At 28.3% G+C, this 22,274-nt stretch overlaps 1 protein-coding gene across 3 annotated transcripts in view; it reads left to right on the plus strand.

Moving 5' to 3' along the window:
* Nucleotides 1-22,274, plus strand: part of LOC148238890 (transducin beta-like protein 2) — a 127,019-nt gene that overhangs the window by 103,920 nt on the left and 825 nt on the right. For all 3 annotated transcript variants that reach the window (XM_088189099.1, XM_088189137.1, XM_088189143.1), the window contains exons 3-5: nt 19,887-20,110; nt 20,185-20,557; nt 22,049-22,234. In XM_088189099.1, coding sequence (XP_088045225.1) covers nt 19,887-20,110; nt 20,185-20,557; nt 22,049-22,234 — 783 coding nt within the window. The remainder of the gene's footprint in view (nt 1-19,886; nt 20,111-20,184; nt 20,558-22,048; nt 22,235-22,274) is intronic.

Raw genomic sequence — 22,274 nt, forward strand, 5'->3', positions numbered from 1 at the left:
TACTGCATACTCTAGCTCTTGTTATCAACCGATAAAAAACTAAATTTACTGCTTTAAGACGAAAATAGAAAACAATTATAAGCGTCATGTAATCAACTAAATTTCATTAAATAATGTATTTACAATAATATGACCAGACGTTGATTTATGATTAGATATTTTTAACAATACTATAGACGATTGGTATAAAACGATTACAAATACCAGAAAGACCTTGGCATCCCATACAGACTAGTGTTTTTATTGAATTTATCCTGGCTGGGAGATCGGAATTAATGATTATCATAAAATTATTTTTCCGATCCATTATCATGGAAGGCTTCTCACGAATAAATATTTAAAAATAAGTGCAAAGTGATATTTATTGCTCGTTAACAGCATATATTAATAGTTAATATTTAATAAAATAGATTTCACTCACTTAAAAACTTTGATTTTAGTCTGTTTCTCACTTAGTCTCGTTTACTTAATTAAGTAGTTGTTGATTGTGTTGACCCTGTTGTAACGCATGCAACGAAAGATTTACAATAAATTAATTGAATAGGTTTGATATGCATATTATACATGTCTGACTCGTATTATTTGTCACCATAGATCATTTATAAGCTAAACATTTTGTAATATATATTAAGAGACCGTGGACCGTATTTAGAGATATTTTGTTTTGCTCTAATTAACCTTTTCATTGAGTTTCTTTAAAGAAAAAATAACAAAAAAAAAGTCATTATTAAATCGTGTATATTAGCCTCATTTGTGAATTCCATATTTTTTCTTAACTGAATATTTAATGTTATAAACGCACATATGGCGTGAAAATTATGTCAGAATTCAACGTACGCGTAGTTAATATGTTATGAATCAAAATTGTTAAACCGCAACATTAAAACTTTATTTAAAACATGTTCTAATTTGTTTTAATTTGTATTTAAAAAAAGTAAAATATTAATCGATCATTAATAAAAAAAATAAGATTTTATGTACGAAAATAACGTTCTACAAAAAAATATCTCACAAAGATGTTTCTTTCATCTAGTATGGATACCGACTGACTCAAACTAGAGCATCTAAAAATAATAGCGAAATATCTGGTCCCCCAAATCTAAATATATTATACAATTTGAAAAAAGAATGCTGCTATATTATAATGTTCGTCAATGCAATAAATCAATACAAGTGTATTAACACTGATTATCATGCAATAAACCTAATTATTAATAATTAATTTACATATTCATATATCAGCTATCGAATATTAAACAAGTCCTATTAAGCAATTATTCAAAGAGTAAATAAATTACTAAATTTATAAATGTCTAAAGGGTGCGCACACCACGACAACATGTTATAATAAATAAAAAAATATAATTCCATCAATTTAAATAAGCTTTTAAAAGGTCTAGAAGCGGCGATTGATATTGATGTAGGATAGTCGATTTTAAAGTATAAGTACCAAATTTCATTTTTATCTATTCCAATATTATCAGATATCGTGGATCAAAAATAGTATACGTAATAACATCATGAAAGCTTAAATGAACTATATATGTTTTTATTTATTGTAAATCTTATGTTGAAATATTAGCCCAAATCATTACGACAGGTAAACACAAACAACAATTGCCAAGTAAGTAGTGAGACATCAGACTGAAATCATTGTCTTTTAATCTCTTTTTAATTCCGGGGAGAGTTTAAACCAAGCATCTTAATGTGTAAGGATAAAGAAGGGGCTATAATGACTGAAAAGCTGAAAATCGATAGTTGCGTTAAACACTTAAATGATTATTAGAATATAAATATGGACACTCTGTAAAAGCACAACTTGGATGAACTACCCCTAGATTAGATAAAGAAAGCAGTAAAACGTCTATTTATATTAAAAAAATTCGCATTGTATTTTATATTAATTTAGCTTCCCAATATAATATGAAATTGTCACGTATATTTTACCCATGCACGTTAGCATTTTAATAATATTTAATTTACATATGTATAATTTAATTTCACGGACGTTTGCTTTTAGTACAACCGTCGACGCTCAATATACTTCATGCATTTAATAATACAACGTATAATACAATCACACTCACATGTTGGCGGAATCGTTAATATTCTCAGATGATGGTTACGTGTTGGTACGCCATGAAAAATAGTCTTTTGTTATGGTTTTTCACATTTTCCGTTAACGTGTTTATAACGCTTTTATGTGTATACGTGAAAGCGACTCTTCATTATTATATACTACTATGTTTATACGTATACCATGATAATAACTGTAATATAATAACGCTTGTCGCATTCACTTAATAATAAAACGTTTAGCTACATATGCACGAATGCTTTTTGTTGATAACGAACATTTATCATTTAATTTGCTTAACAAAAAGTTTCCGACGTATGAGATACGTTAACGAGGATATATTTGCATTTTTAACTTATTTTTAAGATACAAGTCAATAGAGTGAAAAGTCGCCTTGTCGTTATACTGATTTATTATGTATTCTATACAAATTCAAATGAGTATACTATGTTGTTAAACAATATAAACTTTCAATTCCTTTAAACGGAAATACTTGTTGAATTGTAGACTTTAACTATAATACATGTTTAGATACACTACCTAAATATTATATTGAATTATTATAAATAATTTATAACGAATTTTACTATAATGACTGTCTACGTTATTTTTACTATTTTAAACTTTATTATTGATTTTTTTCATTAACTTTTTCTTGTAGGTAATATAAATAACATTACACCAAGTAAATCGATTTAGTAAAATAAAATATTATAAATAACGGAGTATTGTTTAGTAGCAATAATAAATCAATAAATAAGAAATATCGTGGCGAAGAACCAGCCATAAAGCTATAAATAGTTTGAAAAGAAAAGAGCGGAATTTCCTATATTTTTTCGATAAAAAATTATAAATTGTACAAAATCAAACTTAACAGACTTTAAAATAGTGAATTCTAAAACATTTAAAGACCTTTAAGATAAGCAATGAATTGATGAATCTGCGTAAAAACTAATAAAAAAGAGACTCGAAAAGGGTTTATTACATAAAGACTCAAAGGATTTTAGGGGGAGGATATCTATTTTTTATTATTTATTAATTAATATTAGTGACATTTAAGGGCTTAATATACAATACATTACAGTAATTATATTACAGTAAATACGCATTTTAGTGTGTTTTGAATATCGTGGACACAAATTTGTACGGTAGTTTTTCGTATTTTTAAAAAACACTCAATTGAAATTGGTAATATAAAAATCGCTACAAAAATCACTTTTCTACAGAATTCTATTTTTTGGTGCTGTAATATTATATTTAGTATTTTTCTCCGATATTTGTTTAATTTAAGTTTTTACTACTTAGCTAACATTTTTTGATACCGGTTTTTGCATTCAAAAAATTGTACAATACATTTCGAAACAATTGTGCAATACGAAACGTATTGTATAAATCACCATGCAGTCTGGGAGATTTTATTTTTATTTTTTTTCATCACATATTTTCATCATCACATATTTTCCTAGTTTTTCCAAATCTCGCGGATGATAAAATCGAGATAGGTCATACATACAAGGTACTAAAAATCTCTCATAATGAACAGGATAAAGATATTCTATTATGTACAGTTTTTTGTTATAGTTGATTTTATCATTAATTATCGTAGTTTTGCAGTAAAAGATATAATATATAAAATTATGTGCTGATATAAATTTCTCATATGTATATTTTTTTGATATTTTGTACATTGTTTTTGCTAATCTTAACACATGTTATGAGTGATATTTTCATACTAAATATAATAAATGATAAAATCATCATAAAAAACTACACTTGCTATGCAAAAAATAATTCCAAAAATATTTATCTCGACTCACTCTGATTAACAAATATACCAAGGTATTGTTTCTATACAATATAAAGTCATAAACTCACTTTCTTGTAAGAACCATAATATAATATATCATAATCAACAATAAAAATATAATTACTAATGATTTTTGAGTATTTTGTCAAAGCCTATATGTAGTGTATATTTGCAATCAGTTATAATAAATAAAATCCACCATATTTAAAAACATTCATTGTTAATTTTAGAGTAAGGAAAAGTATAAGATATTTTCATTATTTTTTACTTGCTTTTTTATTAGTTTATCTAAAATAGAATTGTGTTTTTTTAAGAGATTCATGGAAATGTATCAAATTAGTGAAATCAGAGTGTCCATAATAAGTAATTTTCAACTCATTAATTATTAGTTATGATTAATTCACACATTTACATTTCATTCCAGAATCAGAACTATTGAGAATCACTTCTCTTATTTGTTTTTAATAATAAAGTGTTGCGTCTACATTTCTCGATGCAAATGTAAACAATCAGTTCAAATTTATGGTATTTCGTTTACATCTGGAATTAATACAGTGCTCAATTTTAGACCTGCGTAATTCTCAACAAGGGCCGTCAATCATTTCGCTGTGCGTTTCAATGTGACCATAAACAATCATATACGCCAATAACCTAATAACTAATATGATATTACAACACGCGGCGTACGAGAGGCAATCTCGACGGAAAACCCGGTTTCAACCGGAAAATTGTAGTTTCACGGTGGGGCACAAAATTTACGTGCCGTAAAATTGATTTTATACGACGCGATCGCGTAAGTAAAGGTAATCTTAAAAAATAGTCGTTGAACGCGTATGGCTGAACTTGCGAATTCGCGAATGTCAATGAGCCGATTTGCAGCATGGAGTTGGCACCGAGCGTCGAACCTTGGAAAAGGTTGTCGACGTCTGAAATGAACTGGTCGTGTTTGCTCTTCATACCTTCATTATAATTATGCTATGATTATTTTTTATGCCTTTATACACATCTACGGCTAATCTTATTACAGCAGCATTGTTAGGAATTCATATGTATAATATATGTTTTGCATTTTAGAATTATTCACGTCAAGTTTAATGCAAATTTTCATTTAATATAAAGTGACAAGGTTCCAATATCTTTCAAAATAAAATAAATAAAAAACAATAAATTTATACTAAATAAGTTTTTCATTGTCTCACAAATATGTATTTTTAATTTAGATCAGTGATCGTTAAATTAAATAAGGATGAGAGAAACATAAAATTTACTCGAAGAACTTCTTACCTACTTAATATAATATATACAGCGGTGCCTTGACTAACGAGTTTAATTCATTCCTTAACCCTTCCGTGCCTGTGGGGTCTATTGACTCCCCCAACTTTTTGGTTTTTCTCAAATAACTTATTTAATATAAATCCTATTTGTCGCAAACTTTTTGTATTTGTCAAAAATAGTTTAAAGAATTAATATTAAAAATAATCATTGTACTTTATTATCTCCAATCGCGAGAAAAAAATAAAATCAACTCTAATCGCTACTGTCGCCGCGTGATTTGTATACCTGAGTCAGTTTTTAGAGAAATTCGCCTTCTAAGAATTTCGCGCGGCGCCCCCTCCACGCGGTTCTTTCAACGCTTTATCGCAAACTACACCGTTCCCCAAAAAAACATACAGTACGAATTGAACCGCCAAATTCGATCGTTATTGTTATTTTATTTCTCACGTTACTTTTGAAATTGTAAAATGGCTGATCGGCTTGTAACTGACGAAGAGTTGCTAAGAATTTTGCAAGATTCTGACGAGAGTAGTAGCAAATACGATAGCGATATCGATATTGATAATACATTTCAAAAAAGACATTTCTCCCGTAAATCGTATCGAAGTTGAAGCGTTTATAGGCATCCTATTATCTTCTGGAGGATTGAATGGGGGTAAATTACAGTTCAAAGAATTATGGACAACAAGCGAACTGTTCAAACAATATTTTTATTCAGCGGCCATGACTAGAGATAGATTTTCGATGCTCAGATTTGATGATCGTTTGACCAGAGAGGATATTTTTTAATAAATGCATTTTATTGTACTCACATGTACATAATCACAATTTATAGTTTATTTTTCCGAGCAGCTGCAGGTTATTTCTTATATGTATTCATATAATATTTATTACAATTTGGCAAAGTAACTGTGGCTACATACTCGTGTACATATACATGCATAACGTCCACCAAATTTAATCGATTTGAATGATTCTCTAGCCAATTCCTTCAATTTTTATAGCCGCAATCAGAGAAATATTTCGCCCTCTAACTGTTGGCAAGGACACGAATGCCAATGTAAAAGAGTTTATTTAGAAATGAAGTCAAATTACAGAAAATAAAAAATACGATGTACATATATAAAAAGTACAAAACACAAAATTTATCTTACCATTAACCATTAGATAATATTGGATTACTGAGAATTTAAAGATTGTCAGATTAGTAAGATTATATTGTATTTTTTTCTATCCTGTTATAAGGAAATCATAACATATTTTTTTGAGTAAATATTATCTCCCGTCAGATATTACTGGCTCACTGGAAGTACCGAATCTCAGAAATGACACATTTTTGAGTAAATATTATCTCCCGTCAGATATTAGAAAATGAGAATTTTTTCGAGTTATTATTTTTAAATTATTAGCACGATACACATAAAAACTTATGGATAAGAATTCAGTTTGCCTGGAAGATTTCCCATTACGGTGGAGAAAATTACAATGGTGAGTGAATATTTGATTGCAATTGAATTATATATCAATAAACTCGTATTAGCAAAAATGTCATTTCTCACTTTTATAGATAATCATTTGCACAAAATATCACAATCCGAAAGAAAGGTGTGCTTGAAAAAAGTTTTTACAAATTTGAAATTAATATAAAATGTTAATATATATATATGTATAAGATAAACATATTTTTTAGTGTTACACTAGAATTTTTTTGTGTTTATAAAATAAATGTGTTTTATTTTTTCAAATTTATATTTTAATTTTAAAATAGTATTTATATATTGACTTTTTTGTATAATAACAACATAAATGTTGCAACAATTTTTTATTTCAAAAATTGAAATAATAAATAAATCAAATACTTGTTTATTTTTTTGGGTTACTCCGTAGTTTTATGTACCGAGCGCGCGGCGGTCATTCGTATACCTGCAAAGCCAGTCTGCAGCGAAATCTCGGCGTTTACGTCGTCGCTTTTTGCGTCGTAATGATTAATTAAAAAATCCTAAATATTGACCAGATGATGAAGCTTATCATGAATAACAAATTTTATACTTAGAATTATCCATTTTTAAATATATTTGATGAAGAATTCATCAATATTTTGACTTGAAATGTTTGGGGGAGTTGAGCGACCCCATCGGATGTCATTTTTCATTTCGAGGCACCGTGACGTATGGGTTAATGGAGCACGTAACTCAAATTACTATTATAGTATGTCAAATCAATTTTTCCCATTGAAATTAATTGAAATAACAATAATCCATTTCAATGGGGAAAATTGAAATGAATTAATGGTAATTGAAATGTGAAATACATACTACCTAAATAAATAATAAAGTTATTTTTAAAGTTACGCAATATATTTTTGCTTGTATGTCGAGACTCGTAAACCGAGTCAAATTAAAAAAAATGCTAGTATCTCGAAAAACTTGTAAGTCAAATCACACGTAAGTCGAAGTTACTCTGTAAATAAAATTTGAATAATTCGAAAAGAAGTATTTGTGAGATTAAACAATTTTTAAAAAGCTTAAAAAAATTGGTATGATTTATTAAAGTTGTGTAAAAAAAATGTAGCAATATTTTTTACATGATATTTATTCACTTAAGTTCTAATATTTTTTTGGGTTTTAAAACAAGGTTATTTAAATAAAATTGAAGAAACTATGAACCCTTTTATTCCCACTGGAATGTGTAAAAAATTCACAGGGTTGTGAATTTTTTACATATTGGCCCCTGATTTTCCAATTTAAAAAAAAAATGCATTTATTGTAAATTCAAAATCTTGAAATGACAAACTATATCATTACTAAGCACTATTTTTTTGTATTGTCAATTTCGTGATATGTAGAATAATAGTCAAATTTTAAATACAGGTTATAATTAGTGTTATAATTAGAAATTCTCGAGAATAATCTCGAGAATTTCTTTAGAAAAATGCCATATCGATAATTCTCATTAAGCTTTTTTGGCTAGAAATTAAATTTGTACGAATATTTTGAATTGTTTTACAATCGCTGCATCAGAAAAGGTGGGTCGGTGCCAGATATTTTAAAATTTAAATGCTTTCTAGGAAGTTTTTAATAGAGTTCTTACATATTTGAATGGCTAAAATGTGTTTATGATTTACTCAACTTATATAATTGTCCTTATCTTAGCTTACATTTTATATGCAATATAAAAAGTTCTTTTGAAAATAATGTCTGATAATGTACCTTCTAATATGTTTCAATAAATGATAAATGTTTTATCATTATTAAATTTCTATTATATTTTAATTTTAATGCATAAAATAATTTACATGCTTAAATATTAGCAAAAAATTATTGTAAAAATAAAAACAATAAAGGAGAAAATCGAGAAGTAAATATGAGAATTCTCATTTCTTAAGAACTGAAAAACATTGAGAAGCAAGAATGCTTAGTTATAACATATACAAATAGATTAATTAAATCAATATAAATAAAATAATTAAATATAAATCATAATAAATAAATTATATAATTAATTATCATAGTGTGGCTTGCGCCATGGTGTGCACCGGTGTCCGGCATTGTCCGGCAAAAAATATAAATTTGCATTTGGTTATGGCTATTATTAGATCTGATGGGTAGGCTTCGTGATTAACGACGGAGATTTTTTAACAACTTGAAAAAAGCCTTATTAAATTGATATAAACTTTTTTATTTAAATTTTGCAATATTCTTACCATTAATTATTTTTGGTTTGACTTTAAGGTATTTTTAATTTTAGGTTCAGGTGCTTAGGTATTTTCTCAATGAAGGTACATGACATGATTATAAGTTACTCATGACGTACATTGAAACCAGCTGGAAATTTCGCATTGTCTGTAAACTCTATTAAGATAAATATGATAATAGATGATGCATAAGTTTTAACGAAATTATATTGCAGTAATATTTTTTTAAATTTAATTATGGAATTTACAACTATATTATGTATTTTTTTACTTTTACTTGGCAACGAAAAACACTAAATATATACCATTAAGATACACATATTACATAATCATAGTAAGTTTTCATAATTTCTATTTTGAGATTTTTTATTAACATTTATACAAAACCAACGATAACATAAAATTCCTAATTGAATTAATAAAATGTAATTAAAAATGTTTTTATTAATTCATATCTGCCTAACATAAACATTTCAATTTTTTTGCGACTTCCTTTAGTAATTGTTGTTCTCGGGCCACGTGACTCTTATGTATTTTATATAACAATACATAAAAAAGGTACGGTTTTATTTTTAAATAACAGAAAAATAAATATATAAATTGTAAGAGCTTTCGCAGAAATATTCAATTATATTTTAACAAAAAAATCAATAACAATTACGAGACGTAATCATAGTTATTACCAGATTCTGTATTTTGTTAAGCTCTGTGTCAGGCTGTATTCAACTGGATATGGCTAAACATATTTTACGATGTCTTCGGCAGATCTATTAAACACCGCAAATATATATTTTCGTGCACACTTTAATTTATACCTGTAAGGAACCTGATGTTTAGCTTCCAGAATATTATTTTGTGTTACTGTTGTTAAATATTTTTGTATTTTTTGTGTGCCGACAAACACTATAATTGACATCTAAATTGAAAATGAGATCTTCTTTGGCGGAAAAGGCGTTTCAGTAATTAAAAAGTTAAAATTGTGTAAAACGTAATGCTTGTACCATGTCACAGTTTGCCAACAAATAAAAAACGTAAATTAAATAGCGGATTTTAATATCCAAATAGTACTCTCTTTTTATTGATTTATCACCGTAATTTCAGTGTCGAAAAATTGGCCGGAATTCTGCGAATTTCTAAACCAGATTGTTTTAGTTAATATTACAATACATGCCAAAAAATATTTTTTTCAAGAAGGGAACATCAAAAAAATCTTTCATGCCTTAAAACTCTTTTTAATCCGATTTTAAATGTTAAGCATGTTATATAATATTATGTAATCCAATATCATCATATTATTATTATTTAAGAAAACTTTAAGATGACTTTTTAATGAAAAAATCGTTTTACATAATTCATAAAAAGCTAAATAGGTTCAAGATGGATAGACGCACTAATCTTCTAAAAATCGTTGTACTAATTGTTCCAATTTTTTTGCCTCATTAATTATTTATGACGGCCTGAATTTTTAAATTAATATTTTTTGGCACCAATCCGCTTTTCACAACAATATTTTACAATTATACTTGCGAATTTACGCATACGACCTTGTTGAACGCGAATTTCTATAACGTAACTCGAGATGCAATGCGTTTGCATCTAATCAACTATATTTGTGTTATGTCACTTAAACAAAAAAAATACCAAATAAATACAAATAGCACAGTAAAACGATAGTTATTGATATTTGATGACTAAACGACTCCAAAAACAAAAAGTGTTTAATTAGCTGAAATATCTAATGTATACAGCCATGACACCATATGCGGTAATAATTTTTTTAATAAGTATTTTTGTAGTATATGTGTATTATTGTATATTTAAATACATATTTGTATGTGTAACACACATATTCGATGGAAAATTTAATATTATCGATAAATATTTACTGCTTTATTATACTTTTGATCTCACTTCCGTATGCCGCTCAAAACTTTTATTCGGATGACTTTTTTTAGCTCCCAAGTCAGACCAGTTGACTAATATTAGCCCCGAATAGTCGAATCAACTGAATGTCCGGACTTTTTTCTCGTTGTTGATTTTAGTCCGTAGTTATTACCATATGGTAAACATAAAAAGGTCAACATTTTAATTTTAACCATATTGCTAGTAAAATTAATCAGTGAGTGATATTTAACTATTGTATTGAGTTAATCATAATTGTTACTATTAGTGTTTAAAATATAATATATTTTTTATTTAGATAAATATTAAACTTGATTATAAACTTTGTACTTTTCCGACTCGTTTGATTTAAAGTGAATAACCTAATATCAAAAGGCAATTAAAAGGAATATGTAATGAAATAGTTTGTTATGTTTCATCATTCTATGGCACTAGACTGAATTATATCGTATTTTTATTTATTAATAACTAGCATCGATTAATTAACTGAGAGCTAACCTAACCGAATATGTATCTTGACGACAAATTATTTATAATACTAGACGAACACACAGTTTTATATCCATACATTAACACATCTATAGATGATTAATTGGTTCCGGAAGTTTTCGTGCAAATTGAAAAATCAAGTTTCGTGTAAGTCAATATAATATGGTTAGTTTCAAAGAGCAGCTGAAAATAAAATGGTCCTACTTAAATATACTTAGATAAAAAAAACGTAAAAAATATTATCTGTCGGGTTCAACAAAAATTGAACTACTCTACTAATAACAATTGGAGGAATTACCTAATAATATCAATCATAAAAAAGTCAGTTTGACTTTTGATAAAGCGTTTTAACCGTTTAAGAAAAAATAAGGTTCTTCATTAAAATAGGACACCGTGGAAAACATCTTCACAGATTAAGTCACACGCGCCATAAATCAGAAAGCCATATATCTGCCGCCTTGAGAAAAGATTACTCGTGCATTCGGGTTTATCCTCAAATTGACCGTTTCTGACCTGTCTTAGCGGCCAACGGAAATTTGTTTAAAAAAATTCGAGTTCTGTAATTGATCATGACACCCAAAAAGGGGCGGACAACACAACTGAAACGTTGACAACCAGGAATCACTTCTTGAACTTAAACATCCCTTTTCTGCTGTTAGGCAGAGAACTGTAAAACTGCAGTGTTAGGCAGAGAACTGTAAAACATTTGCTAGGGAAATTTCTTACTGGTGATATAAGCATTGAACACAAGCCCAGTGGAAGAATTTCATCTGCTATTGATAAAAAATATTGAGAAACACTATTGAAAACACCTCTTCCCTCCCAGCAGACGTCAAGGTTTCTCCTGTAAACGTTTTATGACGTCTAGATGCTATAGGAAAATTTAAAAAATGGACCAATGGGTACCGCATGAACTGATCCAAAGGCAAAAAATCTGGTTTTCGATTAATCATACTTAAAAAGAGAACTTATATTATGATAACTAGAAGAGATCAAGACAATGGATAAACAGCAAAGAAGCTTCAAAACATGTTCTGAAACCGAGTTTGCATTCGAAAAAAATAATGGTGAGATTATAGTGATATTCTGGAAAGATCGTTTTCTAAACTAGTTAAGACTATTACAGCAGAACCACATTGTAGGGACATTTACCATAAAACCTCCGATGTAATTAAATATACATAGAGCGATATTGATTAAACACAATGCGAGAATTTCACTAATTACTGCTATATGTAATTATCTGTATCATACAATAAAACAATTATTATATTATACTTTACAACATCGTTTTAATTATATTAACATAATAAAGAATAGCAGGTGTGGAGTTGAATATGGAAAACGTTGCCCCTCTATTGAGAAAACATTATCTTAGCTCTCGTCCTCACCTTCAAATCAGTGTCATCTGAAGACAAAAAAGCTATTGTAACGTATTAATAGTTGTTTACTGACATGCCAGGCTTTAATATTGTCCACCGGTTTTATGATGTAATTCTCTACTTGCTGGTTTACCATGTTTGTTCTTCGGATTTGTGCAATCGCTTGTTTATTATGACTATATTGCTTTCTAGCGTTTTGTTTGCATACATACAAAAAAAAACGAAAGTTTTTTTCGCAAGACGTATACGCATTTGAACTTGGAAACTTATTTTATTCATGACATATTTTTTTAATATCGTATATGTTATGTCTATGAATATAAATTGGCTAACTCCATAATTGTCAACTTCAGAAGAAGGACAAACAACTGTTTAGTTTACTTTAATTTATCTAAATTAAGTTATAATAAGATCAATGCTAATCTGGTTCTATTTCGTGTTCTTTTCTCAAACAAAATTTTCATTAACGTGTAATACTTTTTTTGACAGGTTAATAAAATGGTATAAGTATTTATCTAAATTTTGCTGTGATGCTTTAAATGACAATAGAGTTGTCCAATTTTATTGAGTCGCTATTTTGAAGATGTGAGATTTTCATAGCAAATGTGTCAAAATAGTGGGAGCAAAGTAACAAAAGTTGAGTGTATTACACTTTATGACATCGATATGTATTTTTCAAATATTAGAAAACAAATCTTTCAACAGTCTAGGAAGATATGCGTTGATGTTTTGGCTTAAACAAGTTTTGTGCCCATTGTGCGTGCTTCAATGTTGTAATCGATTAAAAAATTCACGCATTGATCGGTCGACTTTCTTTTGCGAATTATACAATCTCTCCCGCGTACGAAATCTTCCGCGTAACCTTTGCTAGTGTTAGACATGAATATAATTCTAGACACGAGCAAAAGTCTCGAGGCTCAAAACAAATGTGCCATTCGCATTAAACGCGTCACGTACCTGTACAGAAGAATCGCAACGACTTGCCCACGCTTCCTCTATTATCTCAAGGTGCACGAGAGACGTTCAAGGTGCGACAATAGTTCTTGTGTAGAGTCTAATAGCACCTGGAGTTTTCCTGAAACACGTGACGACAAATTGATTAATAGTGAAAGATTTACGATATGATGTATTAATACTAAGCGCTTCGTTACGAAATTGCTTGGTGTAACATTTTCCGGATAGTTTTATCCTATAAAAATTTGGCTAATAACACCTGTCAGAGTATCAAAATAAATAAATATTTTATTAAAAATGTGTATATATTTTGTTACTAAACTAATATTTTTTTTAAAAAACGTAAAGGCGTAAAGTTAACTTGTTTTTACTACTAATATACTGTTTTACTTTAATGATTTTTTTGTATATAAAATACTTATTTAAAAAAAAATGTATATTTTTTGTAAATTTTACTTAAAAATATACATTTAATATAGTATTAGTAAGCATCCATGGATTGCCTCTATTATTATTATAACAATTATAGCCCGTGGGATAAATAAAAATATCATTTTATAATATTTTATTCAATTCATTGATTTTACTTAAATATGCAGCTGGTTGTTGAGATTAGCACAGTTGTTATATTAAATGTTGTTAAAATAGTGACCATTACATGTATAGCATTCAACTGCTTTTTATATAAAATATTTTAAATTACATTATTTATGTTTATTTATAAAACTAATGAAATCATAAGATCAACATTCTTTGGTTGAAATGATTTTGATGCCACTTTAGTATATGTATGATTAAATTTTTCAACAGTTAATACTATCCAAATTATGTAATCAAATAGTCATTTATTTAAAATTTCTTTTAAGGTTCAATAAGTTGCACAATGTCAAGGTTTTTTGTAAATTTTACTTATAAATAAAATTGTATAAGGTAGTTGGCATAAGTTTTCTATGAATTGCCCTAATAATTATTACAGTTATTAATAGAAAGCTTAGCACGCCCGTGGGAAAAATAAATATTACTTTATTACAAATATCTGATTGTATATTAATTGTATTTACTGTGGCTTAAAAAGCAACTGATACAAAAATTGGTAATTTATACTTTAGCGCCAATTCTTAAGCTATTTTTAAAGCTTCTAATTCAGTCATAAAATTAATATCGTTGCCAAATTTATTATATATGACCATATATGGCCAACCATTTTAGTGTTACAATTTGTGCGGAGTTCAACCACCACAATTTGTTATAATTTAAATGTAATTCTAGTGCTCCTTGGAATACATGAAAAAAGTCTCGAAAGTGGGGTCACACACAGTATATTCACACAACAATGGAAGAGAGATCTCGTGACTAAATAATTATAAATAATGTACGGACTACCCAATAACACATCCGTTCCGAGACGTTAATCACCCATAAGTACCGCCCAAAGAAATACTCTTTGTTTGGAAAGGACGCGCGCTAGATAATAGCTTATATTTTGCGCACATTACTATTTTTTTTATGCTTTGGCTACCGATCGCCGGAGCGGCCCCTTCAATGTGAACACATTTCAGAGGAATTTCCAAGAATCTCGCAAAAATTCTCATCTGCGATTCGCTAGAGTTGTCTCAAAGCAGCTTTATAAAAGATGTCATGTTAGTCACAGAAAGGAGAAAACGCCACTGAGTCACAGCAGCAGAGATGATTCATGGGACTGTACCGACACTAGAAACATCAGCGGATCGTCCATAGAGCATTACGAGAACACATCACGACAGATCCCAGATGCTCCACCGAAATCACAGCTTACAACAATACAACTCGACACGCCAATGAAAACTCCCTGAATTCCAAGACCTGCCATTTGAACTCCACTGCTCAATAGCGGTTCTATAATATTTATATACATTTATAAAATATTAAATGGTAATTAATATACGTTTATAAAATAAACTGCTACCAACTTTTTTGTCGTTTATTTGACTGCAAAGTGACCTACCCCTTTAGCCTCAAAACTCGAAAGTAGTTGACCCTATGTGATTTAACACCGAGGTGTTGATATCCCGACATGATACAAAACTCGAATGTGTTAATCTTCTGACATAACCAAAAACCGATAAATTTTGATGGTAAATGTATGATTTTTTTTATTGCTGATCGATTGTTTCCAAGTTTGAAAAAATACATTTATTTTGACTTAATCATATCTAAAAAGTATGCCATTTCATCCCAAAAAACTGGAGTTTCTTGGACCAAATAACAAAAATAGAAAAACATTTGGAGTTTTATATTTTGTAAACTGATGTTTATCGAAATTACATAATATTTATCAATTAAACACATTCGTATTTAATGTCATTTAGAATTCTGTCTTTGCTCCGATTAATTCTAAACCAGAACATAAACAAACGTTTTTTTATACATATTTTACGTCGTTTATACATATTTTATGTCGAATAAATTAAAGAAATATGCATTTGATTGCATATTAATGTAACATTATACTGTATAATTAACAGTGTAATGTATGTGAATGATAATTTAATTCTCAATTCTTACCTAAATTTGATTTAACAACATTGTTTATAAACATATAGTGTTTTGACCAGATTTTCTAGAAATAATCACATTTTTTGAAATAGTTAATTCCCATTAAAATATTCAATATATTAAAAAAAATCACGTAAAAGTATTTTATTAGTATTATTTGACGTCGTTTAATTTTTTTACATCGGAACATCCCCTGGATATAAAATCATGAAGTGCTTCAACTAATCGTTAATAAACAAGCCTACTTATACAATAGATTAACCTTTTGTCAAACTATCTATTTAAAGAGAGGTGTTAATTAGTTATAACCATTTATAATAAATATTTAAAACGTTTAAAATATTTGTATAATAATAAACGGTTTTTATTATCAATAATTGAGAAAAAAGAAAAGGGGCGCTTTTACAAAATCTACATCGCATAAATGCTCTGTCACTTAATTAATAATATTTAATATTAAATTCTTATTTATGGTTTGATTAATATTTATTAATAATTATTTCGCAGTAATAGTTAATCTGAAACGATGAGAGTAAATAAATAAATTTATTTAAACAGAAATCCTCCACAATTAGTATATCTTACCGACCCACCTACTCTACCTCCATTGCCAGCCTATTATATCACTTTTATAAAAATCATAAGTTAATAGGCACGATTGTTGGTTTATGTGTTTTTTTTTGCAACGCGGAAATATTTCGAGGTGACTTTTTATAAAATCTAACGCTTCGTTTTCATCCGTTTCAGTATGAAAAAACAAGGTCAGTTTATACTATATGAATGAGATAACGATATCCATAAACATTTTACAATGACAATTTGATTAAAAAATAAACATACATATCAACGATACTACGAGGGGGAAACGAACCCGCGACCTTCTGTGGCATTTTCTAGGACGGTCACCCGCACCAGCATATTTGCATTAGTTCGTGTTTATTAGATCACTTCACGGTCAGAATGTGGATCTAATCTGGTCTAAGCCTACACACTGATAATAATTAAAATTTAATTTTAGACACGCCTATATTATGATTTTTTAGTTAGTTACAGAATGGTCCAGAATAATTTGAACACGTTTTAAAATGATTAACACGAACTTCTGGCGCTATAGAAAAAAAACTGTATAATAAAAGTTCGACTTATTGATATGTTTATGACACATTAAAATGGGTACGGTAGTAATTTGCATCGCCTTTCAACGATCAACAAACTGCTCGCGTTGGGTGCCGAAAAAGAGAGCAAGCGCAAGACTTATATGACGTTGGAATATAGGTCCATCGTGACTATGCTAAAAATGTTTTTAAATATTTAAATATATTTTTTTAATCTTAATTTTGATTGTGAGTAGTTTTGTGACTTACTGGTAATATTCGAAGAAACTGCATTGATTAGTCACATCTTGAGACTCTGCCATAGGATGTATTCCTTAATTAATCTACGTAAAATAAATAAAAGTATAATAATATAATATATTATAAGCCAATCCTTAAATAAAATACATGAAAACTGTTTTGTAGACCATGACTTTACTTTTAGTTTTAATAAGTTAATAATTATAGTGTTCTAGAGATATGAACATTTCATTACATGCTATTCATTTTTGGGCATTCCCATATATTTAAATGTTGTATGACGTACGATTGTAAATTAATTACTATTACTAATCTATTCATAAATTAAATACAAGTCAATAGCACAATTATGAATGTATATAATTAAAAGTATTATATACAAACGTGTACACTATAATTCTTCATTTAGATGGTATAGCGTTAATGTTTGTGTATTGAGTATTAAATTAATATATTAGATTGTTAACGCAATTTATTAATGATGTGACATTATCAAGATAAAGTTAAAATCATTAATTAATGGTTGAAACGTATCTTAATTAGCGAGAAAAAAATATTAAAAATATTTCTTCGTAGGCGAAAGGTAAAATCTGGTTTTTGCTTGTTCTTATAAAGTGGTGTATCTTGATTATAAAAAATTAAGATCGACTGATTTATTAATCGCAAATTATCTCTGATTGTTTCAAGTCATTCGTGCTATATTTACATACATATGCTCTATTCAGAATAGATAAATATGAAATTATCAACGTCAACGCGATTTTAGTTTTTATATTAAAACTGATAGGTAATAAAATTAACGGGAAATATGCAAGAAATAAATTTTAAAATGCTTTTTTACTTACGGTGTTATTCACTGGCGAGTCACTTGTTGATTATTTTTTTAAAACAGATTCATTTCTTAAAACAAATTAATTAATTATTTGAAGATTATTTTTTTTAATTTGTAAAGATTGATGTTCTAGCATAATTTATTAGTAAACTAAGTATTTTATATTTATTTTTAAATGACATTCAATTTATTACACACAATAGTAATTAAGCAAATGTATATACTAATCATCTTTGGGAAAACTTAATATGTAATAATCTAGAAATAAAATCATATATAAGCATTACGCTATCAAACTGCTCAGTAAGTAATAAATATGGTAATACTTAATAATCATTGTTAAATCAATCATTTAAATTACTTTCGGTTCATTGACTCAAACACATTAACTTTTCCAGTGTGTTATCCAGTTTGACAAAAATGTGTAAGCGTTGGTGTGTGAACGTTTTGTTGTTGTTGTTGTTATTAGCAATTTGTCGAATCAATCGATCGTGGAGTGGAAACATTGCGTGAGTGAATAATTTCCGTAATTTTCTGTACTACCAACTGTAACGATGTACAATATATAGATGTTTCTTTAAATATCATGTCTTGAGAAACAATTATGATATTATATATTTTTTATATCTTAATTAATTTGTTTTGGAATGCTTTTTTAAGAAAAATACAGACCTATTTCCTGTTTGTAATAAATGCAGGATCATAAACAGGTGTAAAAAGCGCTAATAAAAACAATATATCCATATTCTCACTCTCACTTTTCAGATTTTTTAATGGCATTTCTAATCTGTTAGTATAAAACTGTAATTAACACATTAATTGGAAGCTGAATACCAATACTATAAGATCATATAAAATTCTAAAATGATCTACACTCTGATTGTTCTATTCTTAGCCCCACAATGTAACGCCATAAGTATTACAGTAATACATTGCAATAAAATTAAATCTTTCCTCTTTTATTTTTCTTCACCTGACAATACCAATTGTTCATGCTGTCCATCTAGCAATAGAGGGTTAATAAAAAGATGTGCAGTCCAACAATGATTACATTGACTCGTTATCTGTACGTGGTCAATTTACTGTAATTACGTATTATGTATACACAAAAAGAAACATTGTTATCCCAAGTGATACATTATTGAATTACTCAACAAATTAACTGACTAAATTTTCGCAATTACTCTTCTGGGAAGTTATATAATATAATATATTACATATTCTATATGTGTTAAAATTATACCTATTTGAAATTGAAAAGTATTTGCATTGTTATACGAATTTATCTCATGTGTTTTCTCGATATGTGGGAACTGGTATTTGTCGTAATATGTGAGTAAAAGTTACAAATAACTATGAAAGTTAAAAAAGCTCAAGTGATGCATCCATTAACTTTTCAAAAGATACTAAGTTAATAAATAATATAAGAAAACCATACAATAATTACAGAAAACTACTTATATCTAAATAAAAATCACTGTGTAGGATATTTTTATGCTACTGCTTTGTATTTTAATTATACAATTGTGTATAATAATCTAACTGTATTGTGTAGTTGAGTAATATTTTTTAATTTCATTTCAGATCGTACAATTATATTCTGGGACATAAGGGAAATCCAAACAAAGGGGCGAAAATCATACAGAATAAATGTAGAATACGATTATGCCACACATGTGCTATTGAGTCCCGATAACAAAGCCTTCCTGATACATAAATACAGAGAGCATCGTATAGAAGTGTTCAAAATCGACAAAAAGAAGGACGGCTTACCCAACTCTGTGTGCAAAGTCAACGTCTTCAATACAGTAAACGTTTTAAAATAAGTAAATAATATATTTGTATTGAGTTTTACTTCATGTTTATTTATTTGTGTTTTAAGGTACACTACCAAGATATAATCGGTTTTGACATAGCTTGCAACGGACGGTACATTATGTCATGTTCGACAAACAACGATATAGTCATTTGGAGCTTAAAGGGCGAAGAAATAACAAGAGTAGACACGTATATGATGTTCACTGAGAAAGTAAAGATTTCTCCGTGCGCTAGATATATCGTTGCTTCAGGTTTTGTGTCTGAAGTTAGAATTTGGGAAGTGTTATTTGATAACACTGGAAAATTCATAGAAGTTGTGAGAGCTTTTGAGCTGATGGGCCACAGCGCTGGAATCTATGATTTTGCTTTCGACGCTGGCACGAGTCATATTGCAACAGTTTCCAAGGATGGCACATGGAGATTATACGATACTAAAAGTATACAAATTATTGTATGTGATGTCTAGGCTCAATATCAAACATGTCAATTTTTAATCGTTTATTTACAATAAATGCAAAAATGTGAAGTAAATAATCTTATATTAGACGTGCTACTTTAAATAAATAATTTTAAAGTAGTGCGTTATTTCAAATGCAGATGTGTACTAAGTAAATTTATATCAAACGTTACCTGATCAGTCATTACTTGCTGAATTTTACTTTCCATTACGTCACAAGTTATTCTCTTTCTCCTAGGTTTTCTATTTTTGTTTAAGCAAAATAAAAGAAGTATTGTAACTATAGTTTTATTCCAGATATTTATATAAGTTACGTTTAAAAAGATATTTAATGTTATTCTTATTCAATCAAAATCATTTAATATTGAATTATGTACTATATTTTATTGCATTTGAGTTAAAAGTAATTAAATACAAGTGATATTGATTCTAGACATCATACAGTAATCTTGGAAGAAACTGTCACAACACATAATTATTAGGTTTTCAGAAGAAACATTTTAAAAGGTATAATAATAGAATATCCACAATTTGACTGGAATAAATAATAGGAAAAAGCTACTCTTGGGATCTTATATTATTGTAATGTAACCCTTATTTTCACATTTTTATGTTTACTCATATTTATAAAAATTATGTGCTCAATTCTTTCAAAATCAGCTGCGTTTCATTGCAGTTTTGGTGTATCTAAATTCCTCAGCAGCTTAATAGGACTACCAACCTTGCGAGTTCTATTAGGTTAGTTTTGTCAAGTAGTATTCCAAATAGATTTTCATGTCAAGTAAAATAAACGTGCTGCAACTTACTTTATCTTTGGAATTGAGGAATCGATTTCATAGATTTTAACATCAATTGGTGCAAGCTTGCTGGTCGAACATTTTTGAAAACTAAAAACGATTTATCACATATTGAAATAACAACTTTTTCAAGTAGACATGACAGGCGTTAGCTTAATGCGTTACAACGGGTTAACACAATTTACAATTACCAAGTAAATAGTAAGACACCAGATTAAAAACAATACAGTGACTATAGTATAACACAATCTATGATGATCGATGGGAATTATAATAATATGATCTCCCAGGCATGATAGAATCGCACACTAGGGTCTTCATGGGATATGTATCCAACGACTAATACCACTGGTTTATTGTGCTGGTCAAAATATATATTTTTGTACATGGATAATATAGCTATAGTTAGTTTTTTTAATATAAAGTCAGTTTTCTCTTATTTTAAATTTGATATTAGGCAATTTAATAAATAAGTCTTTGTATTAGTAGTCTTATTTTTAAATATAAGTCAATTACATGAATGAGTCACTAGGGCAGAAAAACGTTTTTGTTATTATTTTGTCTTATACATTTATCTATAAAATTACTATAAGTTGTGATGGTATTCTTTCAATTTAATAAACAATTAAATTTATAATTATAAGTAAACATTTGTATAATTAAATTATTTTCAGTTGACTATGCTAAAGGAGAAATGGTACAATTCATCGCTAAAGGAAATTATACAAGATCTAGCACTCCAGCAATAATTGCATTATCTCCTAATGCTCATTTGATATTAATTGGAACAGGAAATTGTATGGAAATATATAGAGCTAAAACTGGAATTTTGATTGATACTATTGAAAAGATATTCGTTGGTAAGTGTATCGCATTATGTAGATTAATCTGTAAAAAAAT

This window comes from Plectrocnemia conspersa, unplaced genomic scaffold (assembly GCF_051122295.1).
Source record: "Plectrocnemia conspersa isolate PC_06_02 unplaced genomic scaffold, ASM5112229v1 ptg000001l, whole genome shotgun sequence".
Classification (NCBI taxonomy): Eukaryota; Metazoa; Arthropoda; class Insecta; order Trichoptera; family Polycentropodidae; genus Plectrocnemia; species Plectrocnemia conspersa.